Here is a 14,283-nt window from a genome sequence, read left to right as displayed (position 1 = left end):
CTCCCTCTTCCATTCTGTGCTTGTTTCTGCTCTTTTATTTTCTCATCCTCTGGCAACCTCAATTTTTTCCTTTTTGTACATTATTCATACCTATGGGGTCTACCCACTATAATAAACCATCTCTGTAATTAGCTCTTCTATTAACCACTTCCATACTTGGCCTGAAGTGGAAAACTCATCCCCTCCCCAAGGAGTTCTACTAGGTGCTTGTTCTTCAATGTCTCACAGACTACAAGTGTAGTATGTGCCCATGCAAATGTGGGTGTGTAGATGTGAGAGGTCATGTCACATATTGGCCTTGTGTGCTGAAAGTGTGACATCCCCATACTTTCCCATAACAATTTCACATTGTCACCTTTCCTCCTATCTGTGAACTAATTCCTCATTGAAACTTACAGCATGAAGGTGATTGATTCATCCTCTTCTACTCTAATTCCTGCTATTTTATGACCTCTATTACAATGATGGCCCCCTCTCTCATATTACTGCTTCCACTGACCTTGAAAAATCATGACATGGCTGTGGATAAACCTGGACTCACGGTCTCTTGTCGCACCGACCTCTAGTCACCTTTAGTGTAAATATTCCCCTGTATCATATTAACATCTTGCAGGCCACTCTCTCTGCTACTTCATGACCACAACCTTTTGTTTTGATTATTTAAGGATGTTGTGTCTTTTTCTCATGAAACAGAATCTTACATTCTAAGCATGTGTAGGAAGACACTAGGCCTATTACTTTACCAGTTTCATTAATCTTTTATTGGAAAAGAAATTTTATTGCAGTAGAATTTAGATACTATAAAAATTACCCAGTTTAAATCTTAGTTTCAAGGATATTTGGGAATTGTACAGAGATTGTATAAGCACCACCGTAATCTGTTCTCTAAGCACTTCCATCATCCCACTGTGGTCACTCATATATAGTTATGGTTAATTCCATTCTTGCTCTCATCTCTTAGTCTCCCTGCTTCTTCTGTAGCAGTGGCTCTCCACCCTCCTAGTGGGGCGTCCTTTTAATATAGTTCCTCATGTTTTGCTGACCCCAACCATAAAACTATTTTGATGCTACTTCATAACTGTAATTTTGATACTGTTATAAACCCTAATGTAAATATCTGATATGCAGGATAGTTATCTGGTATGTGACCCCTGTGGGGCTCACGACCCATGGATTGAGAAGCACTTCTATATGTTGTGCAGTGGGGTACTTTGGGTATATATGGAGGTACATCATGTGTGGTCCCTGGTATGTGGTGCTCCACTTGGCATAATTATATGATATTATTGTGTATTTCTTGTATAATTCTGCACCCCTTTGACATTGTAGCCTTCCCTACCCTGTGTACCCTTTTTTGGTCATCCAGAAAAACCCTCATGTACTTTATTCCATATGATTTCCTGGGTTCTTGATTGTTTATTATATTGAAATCTTGAGTCAGTATGGTCTACCTACCCTTGATATGTACATTCAAGTTTCTACATGAAACCTAGAGGTCTGTACAGATTAATATATGGATGTATGTACTTTCTATTTTCAACTGTCTCCTCATTTTTCCTTAGTTGAGTGCTATGGCTATATCACTTAGAGAAGTTTCACACGTTTTCTTTTTGTCCTCAAGATACCTAATAACTTTTGTTCCTTCTCAAAGGAAAAACAAGTTATCCTTATATATTTTGGAAAGAAGTTGAAACTTTTAGGTAAAAATTCTACTTCCTATAAAACTCATACTTGTAAGTACAGAGCCTCCATGATCAGTGGGGGCTATTTCTTCAAGTCACAGGAATTGTATTTTAAGCTGATTTCAGTGTGCCTCCTCTGAATCTTGCTCCATAAATAAGTTCCCCATCCATCCTATGCTATTAACCTCCCATGCTCCAATTTAATTTCTTGAACAGCTCTTTAAATATTTTATGAACCTTATTCTTTATTACTGTCTGTATATGTGTGTCTGTGTATATGTGCACACACACTGTGTTTTATACAATTATACACACACCACTGAGTTCATATGGAGGCCAGAGGACAACTTGCAGGAGTCAATTCTTTTCTTCAATCATATGGGTCCTATAGACCAAACTCAGGTTGTCCAGCTTGGTAATAGGATCCTTTACCTGTTACACCTCTCAGGAGCCCTATTTTTCAGATGTTAAATATTGTGCAAACTCCTACAACTGTAAAAGAGATTTCTTGATCTTTGGTTCCTGAGAAGGAAGATAAGAATCCAGCATGCTCTGGCATAGGTACCTTCAACAATTTCCCCATGTTACTTTAGGTTGTTAGAATTCAACTTAGGACCTTGATGTATCTCTGTCTTCAAACTAATATATTCAACCTTATAAAATCCTTCTATGTACATTTTCTCTGTTTGAGCTTTTAGTTAAGATATGCAGTCATAATTGGTCATTCTAAAACATACCTATTTCTGAAGATTCCTTGAGGCAAGGTCAGGATGCTGACTGTACCTTTCAGCACCTTTGTGTTTAAAGGGAGATTATAGGTGCCATTATGTACTGCCCATTCACTGAACTAAGCATGGAACTCTTAACCTTTACCAAACAGTTCATTTTAATGCAGTCTTGAAGGATGATTTTAAGATTATACTATGGCATGTCCAGAGAGAATCTTCCTAATTCTAGGAAGAATTAACCAACATGTCTTCGGGTCTTGAGTTAAGAGTAATGCGTGATCCCTCTATTCTTTAAGGATGTTACCTCAGCTTAAAATATGTACATAAAGCAAGAAAGGCAGCAAGATTGTTCAGAAAGTAAGAATACTTGATGTTCAAGACTGAAGGCCAAGATTTAACTTCTAGAAACAATGTGAAGGTAGAAGGAGAGAACCAACAAATGAAGTTGTCCTCTGACCTCCACAAATATACCTGCAATTACACTTTCTGTCTCCTCCTTTTCTTTGTCTGTCTCTTCAGATACACAGACACAGACACAGACACACACACACACATACATACACACACAAATAATAAATAAAAACTCTTTAAAAATCAACAAAGATGAATATATCTTTGAGATTGAGTATAGTTGTACAGTCATTTAACTTCTGAAGTCTTTTAGAAGTAAAGCCAATTGATACGGAGTAATGAAAGTTGAAGAAGCTTACTGGAGAAATAGTATGTATCTGTGCCCTTGCCAGGCAGGGAGGATGCAGATAAACCTTGAAGGGAGAAGGCTATCCTTGGTAGGAAGTAGAAGGCCACATGTCCTTTTGGATTACACTTCTATTGGTGGTGAGTTTCAGTATTACGACACTTTTGACAGGAACACTGCCAGAAACAATTGGAGACAGAGTTTGGTAGGTAGACGGATAAGATAATGAACAACTATAATTCATAGAAAGGGAAAGTACTTTATTGAATTTTATTGTCTTGAATAGTGGTTCTCAGCCTTCCTAATACTGTGACCCTTTAATACAGTTTCTCATGTTGTGGTGTCCCCCAACCATTTTGTAGCAACTTCATAACTGTAATTTAGCTAGTTATGAACCATAATGTAAATATCTGATTTGCAGGATATCAGATATTTAACTCCCCAAAAGGGTTGAGACCCATGGGTTAAGAACAGGTGGTCCAGAAGTCGGTTCTAGATCCAGGGAGAGATATCCGTAAGATGAAGTGTAGGTAGTAGACAACGTGGTGTTGGGTTTTTCTTTCATTCTCTGAGTTCTCTCAGGTCAGCTCTCAAATGCATTGCCTCTGAGCAGATCTTTGAAATGGGTAGAAGGTGGACCTTGACCTTGGGTGGAAATCAACAAAGATCTCAAGGTCACCTCTCATGAACTTCTTTGTCTTTCAGAGAGCAGACTTGGCCATCTCTGCCATTACCATCACCCCAGAGAGGGAGAGTGTTGTGGACTTCAGCAAGCGATACATGGACTACTCAGTAGGAATCCTCATCAAGAAGCCTGAAGAGAAAATCAGCATCTTCTCCCTTTTTGCCCCCTTTGACTTTGCAGTATGGGCCTGCATTGCCGCAGCCATTCCTGTGGTGGGCGTGCTCATATTCGTGTTGAATCGGATACAGGCTGTAAGATCTCAGAGCACCACCCAGCCACGACCCTCAGCTTCTGCTACCCTGCACAGTGCCATCTGGATTGTCTATGGAGCTTTTGTCCAGCAAGGTATAATTCTAGTTTTCTGTCGTCTAAATAGACTTGGGAGCCAGCAAAAGCTCATTGTTTGGCAAAATTCTCAGATGCATACCACAAAAGTCATTTTAAATGTAATTTTATTTGATCTCAGGACAGTGCCAGTATCAAATTGTACTCCGTTTTTCTAAACAATACCAGGTATAGATTAAATAAAGCCCCCCAAACTCAACTTCCAATCCTGATTCTCCATTTTTGATAAAATTAACTTTGGACTTCAGTGCCTTTTCTCCTCCTCTCATGTTAGAGAGATTGCTATGCACATGAGGTTGTCAAATGGAACTCAGATCAAGCATCAACACAGTGCAGCCATCTGTAAGCAGTTCTTAAAATACAAAGCCTCCTACCTTCCAGGGGCCTGATAGCACTTCTATCCAGTGGTGAGTTTCAGGATTGTGCCCTTATGACTGGAAATCACAAATTGCAAATTTCTTCATGCGAATCTCTGCCCTGTGTGCATCATGGCAAAAGCTTTTCAAAGTTATAGAAGGAGAATAGGGAGGGAGGAGCTTTCCTCAACTGCCACCTAAGGGTTCAAAGAGAAGTAATGTCCATAAAGAGGTAGCTTCTCAGTGAAAGCTATATGCAATGCTTTCTGGAAGTCCTGGTTGTGTGTGAGATCATCCAGTGAGGGCCAAATATTAATAAAAGTGATATGGGGAATCTTATTTCTCTGGGTTAAAAGAAAGCAGAAAGGCCTCCAGGTAGGAAGAAGTTCTTTATTTACAGAATCAATGCACTCTATGTGAATTTGAAATTGCCAAAGATCTTATATTAGGCACCAGCTCTTGAAGTTCTTGCCACAGTGAGATAGAATCTTCTGGCTGGAAGACTATATCCTTGATGTTTTGACAATTTTCTCATCACTAGATTCCCATCTTTTTGGGGGGCTTGGGGGGGCTCCTTTAATCGTCCTCTGGCCTTTCCCAATATTAGTGGTTTGAAGGACATTTCCTTAAAAATACAATGTCTTGTGAACATGTTCTAGCAGTCTTTGAGCTTGGCCAAGGAGGGCCAACTCTTGCTGGGTGAGAGGCATATAAGGTTAATCCCTCTGTATTCTGCAGGTGGTGAGTCTTCAGTGAACTCTGTGGCCATGCGCATTGTGATGGGCAGCTGGTGGCTCTTCACTCTCATTGTATGTTCCTCCTACACAGCCAACCTTGCCGCTTTCCTCACAGTGTCCAGGATGGACAACCCCATAAGGTAAGTCTGCACTTCCTTGATCTCCATCAGCTATGAAAGGCTTCAGAGAGGATGTAATCTTGTTGAGGCTGCCTTATGTCATAGAGAGACACCAGGCAGAGACTGACCCAGATGTAGGCTCTGCAGGTGAATGAAGGGGATATTTTATAGATGGGCTCTGATCCTGTGTTTTATTTTATTCATAATTACATACATGCATTAATTAAATTATATTTGTCTGAACATTTAAACATCAATTATAAAAGTAATAAACTGAAATACTAAAATTAACAAATTAAATTTCCTCAGATACTTTAAACTAGAAAGTAGACTCATTTAATCAAAATTTTATCAACATTCATTTAAAATTAATGGAAGTCACAAGTCTAATATGTTTTCAGATCTTCAAAAACCTTTAAATTATTTTTTAAAAACTTGTTAATTGGGTCCTGGAAATGGCACAGTTGGTAAAGAGGGCAAATGTCAAGGCTGACCTAAATTCAATCCATGGCACTTATATGTGGAAGGAAAGAATGAAATCACTCAAGGTGTCTTCTGATCTCTATATGTCTGCCAAGGTGAACATGTGAACACACACACACACTCGCACGCACACATGTATGCACACACACACACACACACATACACACACACCCCAATTCTTTAGTTTTGCTTATATAATTATAAAATTATAGCAGTTTTATCAAGAGTGAACTGTTTTTTATTTAATTAAACTATCATTCCATGTATGACTTTCTTCCTTCATTTTTGAAAAAATTTAAAAATTCTACAATAAAAGAATAAATTTGATGTCATGGAGTTACTTTTGAAAACGTCTTGATCATCATCAGATTCTCAAATGCAGTGCAAATCACTGAAAGAAAGAACCAAAGTGCAAAGTAAACGTGTATAAAGAGCTTACGGTGCTGAGGAGAGAGCAGGCCTGGGTCTTTTCTGAACCTAGCTGGGTAGCACAGTGGTTCCAGCATGGCCTGTCACCTGGGCTCTGCTGTGAAGCGCCTGCTTTCCTGTTTTAGTTCACTACATCATCTTCAGCATATTGCTTTTTTTTTAAAATCCACGAATCTATAGAATGTTCTGTTTCAATCTATTCCTTTTGCTCTAACCTGCCTATTTAAGAGTGCAAATGCCTTCCTGAGGATTCAAGATTCAATTTGATATTATTTGATATCATTATGAAATTGATATTTTTACTGAGATAACAGATTCATATGCAGTTGTAAGAAATAACACAAAGAGGTCTCCTATGCTCAGCCTAGTTTTCCCCAGTGCAACATTGAGCAAAGCTGAAATATTATATTATAATTAGGTGTTGATACTGATAAGATTGGCTAGGTTTATTTAGATTTTCCGTTAAATATGTATATAAATGGAATGATGCACTTTGACTGTGTCTTTTTTCAGTCAGTCCGATGCCTCACACACTCTTTCAGGTTGCGGTGTCATCATAGTTCACTGCTTCTCACTGATGCGTGCTTTCCATGTACAGTTTAGTCATCCACCCATTGGAGGATATCAGGGCTGTTTCCAGTTCCTGGCAATTATGAATAACGCTACTGTGAACATTTCTGTAGGTTTTTGTGTGAACATAAGCATTTATTTACATGTGGTTGTGATGTAAGAGTGCAATTGCCAGGTTGTATGGCAATTGATGAAGTTTATAAGGAACTCCATTGGTGGTTGGTGTTGTTTCCATCTCTTATCTCTCCATTCTGATGTGTCTCAGTGTGATGTCTCATTGTGGGTTAAATTTACATTTTCCTAATGAGCAGCCATGAATACTTTTTAATATACATATTTATTTAATACATCCTTGTCAGTAAAATATCAGTTTTTGAATTTTACTTCTATTCTAGTTGGACTGTTTAAATCCTGCCATTGACTTTTGAGGCTCCATTGGGTGTTTTCTATGTATATATTTTTACATACTTTATTAATGTACTTCTTCACTGATATACAATTTGCAGCCATTTTATTCCACTCTGTAGCTTGCCTTTTAAACCTTTTAGCTTGGTTACCGAGCAAAGCTGTTAAGTTTGATGACGTTTAATGTAAACAGTGTGCTTTCCTGAGTTGGTCATATGCTTGACGTCACATCATCCCTGGCCTAAGGCCTTGAAATTGTCTCCTTCCTAAAACTTTTACAGTCTTATGTTTCCTATTTTGGTGCATAACCAGTTTTTTATGAGTTTCTGTATTTGGATTGAAGATTTGGTTGAAGTGGGCTTTTTGTTTATTTACTTTTCCAAGAATTATTTATTGAGTAGTTTGGACTCTGTACTGTTGAGAAAAATTTAGATACAACACCAGGCAGGAGACCTGCCTCTGCCCCTACAGGGACAATAGCTTAAAAATCAATATACTAAAAGTGTTTTGGGGAGAGTTGAGGCCAAACACTACAGGTACCAGTATGAAGGTGGGAGTGGAGGCTCTCAACAGGACTCTCCTTCCTAATGTGAATGGTGTGATTACCCAGACTGAGACCGGCCACCAAGACAAGAGGCAACATGGGAAGCTGTGCTACCAAATTTAGAACTAAAGATTTGTAGGCTTTGTATCTTAATGTTTTAAAATAGAATCACTCACTACTACCAGATGTGGGCTCAGTGGCTGGGCAACAGATTGGGAGTCTTCATTGAACAGTCTTTTTTTTTTAATTCAAACTACATGAATGTATTTTCTTTTCTGAAAAGAAAGTTTTAACGTTATTGAAATAAACAATTTTAACATTCATTTGGAGAGGATTAATCCTTTGCATAGAACTGGTTACCAGCCAAACCTTATCTGGCAGAAACACTATGTAAATGTAAAGCTATCAGTACTTCCAAGGTGAAAGGCTATTCTTCCCACTGACCCTATGATCTATGGCTATATCAAAGCTAAACAACATATCCACACTTGTCAGTTCTCATGATTACCATGTGGATATGTGTTGAAATCCAAGCAGTTTCGAGTATAAAATCTAGTGTCATTAGCTTTAGCCATCACAATATTCATTAGATCTCCAGAACATATCACACTGTAATGAAAATCTATTCTGATTTACACCTGGTCCCTTCCAGTCGTTGTTCCACTCTCTGCTTTCAGGAGTTAGACATTTGAAGGCTCTGCCTGTGAGTGGGATCAAGAAGAAATATTTGTCTTTATGTGCCTGTTTTTTTTATTTAACAACTTCTAGGTTTTTATGAATGATAATGGCTCCTTCTTTTTAAGTGCTGAGTAACATGCCAGTTACATCACTATCTCTCCTGTCTATCATCATGTGTATTACAGTCTCTTTAACCATCCATCCATAGAGAACATTTCAGGTTGATTTCCTATCTTTGCCATAGTGAAAGATGTTGCAATAGACATAGAAACAGCAATTTCTCTTCAAGACAGTAAACTCATTTCCTTTAGCCATAAACTGAGATGTTGGGTTACCAGATCATATAGAATTTCTAGATGTCCTTTACAAGGAATCTCTGCATTCTTCTATATTTTTTATAGTAATTTATATTCTTATTAACAATGTACAAATAGCCATTGTAATCGACATATTTTGATTTTCATTCATTTGAAAATGAATACTATTGAACATTTACTTATCATATACATATGGCCAATGTATGTTTGGAAAATCATCTATTCAGGTCACTCACACATCTTATTGATTTTGATGTTAGGTGTTGCTTTTTAGCCCAGATTGGCCTCAAGTTTGCCATCCTTTTGTTTGAGACAAATGAATGCTGGGATTAAGGATCTGTGTCATCATGCAAAGGTCCTTGGATTGTGCATAAATCCAGCTATTTGTTTTCTTGCTGTGGAGTAGTTTTTTTATTTATGTAGCTTAACATATAACCAGATCCATGGTTTTTAGATATTTTGTATCACTCTACAGGCTTTTTAATTTTTTCTGTAGATTGTTTTCTGTGGTAAAGATTTTTAGATTGTTATAACTTTATATGCATATATTTACTGTTGTTGATTTTACTTTTGGGATCATCAAAATAAAAAAAAAATAACTAGAATCATTGCCCAGTTAAATACCAAAAAGTTTTCCCCAGTTTCTTTGGGAAGTTTTATATTTTCAGATCTCATGGTTGAGACTTCATTTGTTTTCAGCTAAGATTTACAAATGATATGAAGTGCCTTTCTTCTTTGCATATGGAATATCCAATTTCCCAATGTAAACTATTGAAAAGTTGGCTTTCTCTAGTATGTACTCTTAGCATCTTGGCTCAAGATTTGTTACCTATGACCACACAGGATTATTTCCATGTTCTCTGTCTCTTATATTCATCTGTCTGTATCTGTTTTTTTTCTCCCATATTACACTGCTTAAGTTTACTCTAGTTTTGTGGATTTCTCTGACATAAAAGGTAATTTGATGCACTCATGTATTTGCATTCCTCAAGATTGTTTGGGTATTCAGAAGTTTCCCTTGATGGACAGAATATCCAGGGTCATTTTTTTCTATTTCTATGAAAAATGGCTTTTGACTTTTGATAGGGTTGCTTTTGCTTCACACATCATTCAGCAGTATGGTTATTTTTTTTAAAGAGGGAAATAAGACTAATTTATTCTAGAGCCAAATTTGAGTAACCTTGGTTCACGTATCATGTGATGACCTAGGGACACAGATCTAGGTTATTCCTAAGTGCCTCTCTGTTGGTATCCATCAATGTATTTTACTATGGTTATTATTTTTAAGATTTATTTATTATATATACAATATTCTGCTTGCATGTATCCCTGCAGGTCAGAGAGGACATCGGATCCCATTACAGTTGGTTGTGAGCCACCATGTGGTTGCTGGGAACTGAACTCAGGATCTTTGGAAGAGCAGTCAGTGCTCTTAACCTCTGAGCCATCTCTCCAGCCCTACTATGGTTATTTTAATGGTATTGATTATTTCATATTTTAATATGGTTATTTTTGTGGTATTGATTGTTTCAACCAACGAACACAGGATAGATTTTCATCTTTTCTAGATTTCGGAATTTATTGTATCTTTAGCTAAATTTATACCTAAGAATTTTTTTTTGTTTGTGATGAAAGTTCAAAGTTATTCCATATTCTTAGTCAAAGGGAGTATTTATACTGTCATGAGTTGCACATAACCATATAAAATGTATTTATATTATCTTTCAGAATTGTAGGTTAGTTTTATACAATACAAACTTATAACATACTTTTTATATGTAATAAGGTACCATGTTATTAATGCATTATATAAACCATGTTATTTCCTGAGATATAAGACAGTTGCATAACTTAAAAAAATTCTTCTCTCATATATTACATCCTAAACAGAGTTTCATTTCCCTCCTACCCTCACAGCCTCCATGCCTCATCCACTCTTTCTTCATTTCCCTTCAGAAAAGGGCAGGCCTCCCATGGAGGTCAACCTAGCCTATCAAGTTACAGTAAGACAAGGCACCCTCCCACATACTAAGGTAGACAAAACAACACAGTAGGTGGGAAAGGGTCTCAAAAGCAATGACGTTTTTTCTAACTTGTTGAGATGATTTTACCATGAAGGTATGTTGGGTTTTGTCAAATGATATTTGACATCTGTCAAGGAGAACATATACTATTGTTCTCCATTATGTTAATATGGTATTTCCCATTTATTGAGTGCCTGGCCTGGACCAGTCTTGGATCCTAGTGGTAAGGTTCACTAGATTTACAAAATCTGGATATTTTAATGTGTTGTTAAAATTCAGTTTGTTGCCATTCTGTCAAGGATTTATGGATATCAGCCTTTCATTATAGAGTTTTGTTTTGTTTTTCTTTTGCTTTCATACTGAGGTAATGGTGGCCTTATACAGTGAATTTGGATGTATTCCACCCTGTTTAATATTTTAGAAGGGTCTAGGAAGGATTTGGATTCATTTCTCTTTAAATATATTGTATACTTCAGATGTGAAGCTATCAGGTCCTAGAATTTTTTTTTTTTTGTTTGTAGGGCTTTTTATTTTGATGGTTTGTATATGCTTGGCCTAGGGAGTGGCACCATTTAGAGGTGTGGCCTTGTTGGAGCAGTTGTGTCACTGTCGGCATGGGCTTTAAGACTCTTGTCCTGGCTGCCTGGAAGCCAGTCTTCTCCTAGCAGCCTCCAGATGAAGATATAGAATTCTCACTCTACCTGCACGATGCCTGTCTGGACATTGCCATTCTTCCACCTTGAGGATAACGGGCCAAACCTCTGAACCTTTAAGCCAGCTCCAATTAAATGTTGTACTTATAAGAGTTGCCTTGGCCATGGCGTCTTTTCACAGCAATGAAACCTGAATTAAAAGATTTACTGATCTTTCTATTGTTTATACTTTGTAGTTCTTCATCTTTTACTATTAGCATGTTGCATCTTTTATCCATTTCTTCCAGCTTAATATTTGGATGTAGGAGATTGTTCTTCATCTTTTATGATATTTGTATTTTTGGAGTATAAGTATTTTTATTTTCCCTTAAAATATTATCTGAGCCTTCTATTTATAGCTAAAATTTCATTTTCAACTGGTTTTCATTTCTTTTTATTTTCTTCTTTAATTTTGAGCTTATTTTGTTCTTTTCATTAATCAAATTTGTTTTATACAATTTTAAAATGATTTTTAAGATTCTGTCTTTAATTGAAATATATTGAACACTTTCCCTTCTTTCCTCTCTCTAGCTCCTTCCAGTTAGCTTTCTTTGAAACTATATATATATATATATATATATATATATATATATATATATCCTTCTAATCCATTTTCTTGCTTGTGTGTATGGTTTTAGGACTGACTACTATATATTGGGCAACCAATAAGGGGACTCATCCCTTGGAGAAGCTTATGCTTCTCTAAGTAGTCACTATTTGCCTATAGTTCTTTCTCTAGGAGTAAGAGCCTGTAAAAGTTTCCTCCTCCCACTTTAGCATGTCCATTGCTATTGCTATTGTTCCAGTCTTGTATACTCACACACACACACACACACACACACACACACACTTACACTCACACACTTACACACACACATACTTACACACACATATATGTATACGTATATGTGTACATGTATATATGTATATGTATATAACTTCATGCTTCTCTTTTGAGAAATATTCTCCTTCAAGGTTATCAGATACTTTCATGGCAATGTTATTGGGAAATATTCTTTCTGCCAAGGTTATTGGGGAGTGTCCTCTCTGTTAAGGTTAGTGACTCCACAATAATCAGAGACAGCAGGAGTCCAGGTGGCAAGGGTATGTCTATGCCCTTAGCAAAAATGGTAAATGCTATGACCTTCAAGAAAGCCCTTAAGGCTGTGGGAGAGAACTCTGAAACATGATTTCATCTTTAACACACTGACTGCTGAGGTGTTGATATTTAATTTCCATATTTAATGAATTACTCTTGTTATTGGTTTCTGGCTTAATAGCCTTGTGGTTTATAAGATTTTAGTTTTCTTAAATTTCTTAAGCTTTAAATGGGCTCTAACATATAATTAATATTGGAGAATTTTGCATATGGTTTGATAAAATGTGCCTTGTGTTGCCACTGGATTGATTTTTTTCTTTTAGGCCATTTTGTCTATAAAGTTATTTTAGCCTGTTTTTGATTAATTGACTTTCTGTCTAAATAATCTGTACATTATGGGAGCTTGGTGACAAATATTTCTACTTTCCTAAAATTGTTATTTATTTCTTCAGTTTTGTTCATAGATGCTTATTACACATAGGTATTAAAGTATTGTGCCCATGTTACATACTCTTAATGAACTGATTTTTTATCATATTATTTTTTCTCATCCCTTGTGATAATTTTTGATTTAATATAACTTTTTTTCTGAAATACATACAGATATCCTTCTTCTCTTTTGTTTAAAATTTTCATAGGGTACCTTTATGCTATATTTTTACTTATCTTTTTTTTGAATGTATAGTGAATTACTTATACATAGTATGTTGTTGGGTAATATAAAAATCATTTTATTAACATTACTTTAATTAAAACATTTAATCCATTTATATTTAATATAAATATTGATATGGAGAGATTTTAATCATTTTGCTATTTAGTTTCTACATGTCTTATACCATCTTTGTTTTCACCATTAGTGTCTTCTTTTCTGTTAAATATACTTTGGTTTCTTACTTTAATGTCTTTATTTATTTATATCCATTGTATTCTTTGAATGTAAGTTATTATACATATTTATATTATATTCTAAGTGTTTGCCATAGGCATTATAATTAACATCTAATTTATATCAGTCTAATTTGCATTGATAGCAGCCTTATATTAATGGCATAATAACTATACACTAGTATAGATGTGATTTACCTCCTACCTTCTCCCTATTTATTTATTCAATTTTTGAACCATTGTCCAAGTCCTCATTCACTTACCCAGAATGAGAATTCTGAATTTGTGAATCTTTTCTTCAGAACCCCATATTTCATGTAAGTAACTTTTCTAAGTACTTATTAACTTTTTCATAGGATGCCTTTATAGAATTATTAGCTCTTGATGTGAGTCCTCATATCTCTTGCACTTTCCTGGACAACTTTCTATTCTTCCAATTCTGTTAATTTCTGGGGGAGACTTCCATTTTTCTGACTGGATAAGTTCTATTTACATATTTTGCTGTTTCCTCTTCTTGTTTTCCTCCATTTTTGTGGTGCCTCTTTTATTCTTAGGCACAGGTTTATGGATTCCATTCTCAAGTTTTGGCTATGAAGGGCTATGAAGAGCCCTTTCTATATGTAAATAAATTTATATTTTTTAAAATTTCATTTTATCCTGCGTGTGCTCTTCAACACTGTGCAATATTATGAAAGCATATTGGATTTTTTATTTTTCCCATTGAAATCTTTCTTGTGCTTTTCTGGTTGTCTTTGCTGTTTGATGTCCTTTCCTGTTAAGAACTCTTTCCATAAAGGGCAATTAA

At 36.0% G+C, this 14,283-nt stretch overlaps 1 protein-coding gene across 1 annotated transcript in view; it reads left to right on the top strand.

The window, feature by feature from the left end:
- Positions 1-14,283, top strand: part of Grid1 (glutamate ionotropic receptor delta type subunit 1) — a 719,003-nt gene that overhangs the window by 599,485 nt on the left and 105,235 nt on the right. Inside the window, exons 11-12 of the mRNA XM_028789133.1 lie at positions 3,813-4,137; positions 5,232-5,370. Of these exons, the coding sequence (XP_028644966.1) occupies positions 3,813-4,137; positions 5,232-5,370 (464 nt within the window). The remainder of the gene's footprint in view (positions 1-3,812; positions 4,138-5,231; positions 5,371-14,283) is intronic.

Source organism: Grammomys surdaster, unplaced genomic scaffold (assembly GCF_004785775.1).
Source record: "Grammomys surdaster isolate TR1022 unplaced genomic scaffold, NIH_TR_1.0 125789, whole genome shotgun sequence".
Classification (NCBI taxonomy): Eukaryota; Metazoa; Chordata; class Mammalia; order Rodentia; family Muridae; genus Grammomys; species Grammomys surdaster.
Note: the sequence above shows the minus strand (reverse complement) of the source record. Positions and strands in the feature narration are given on the sequence as shown.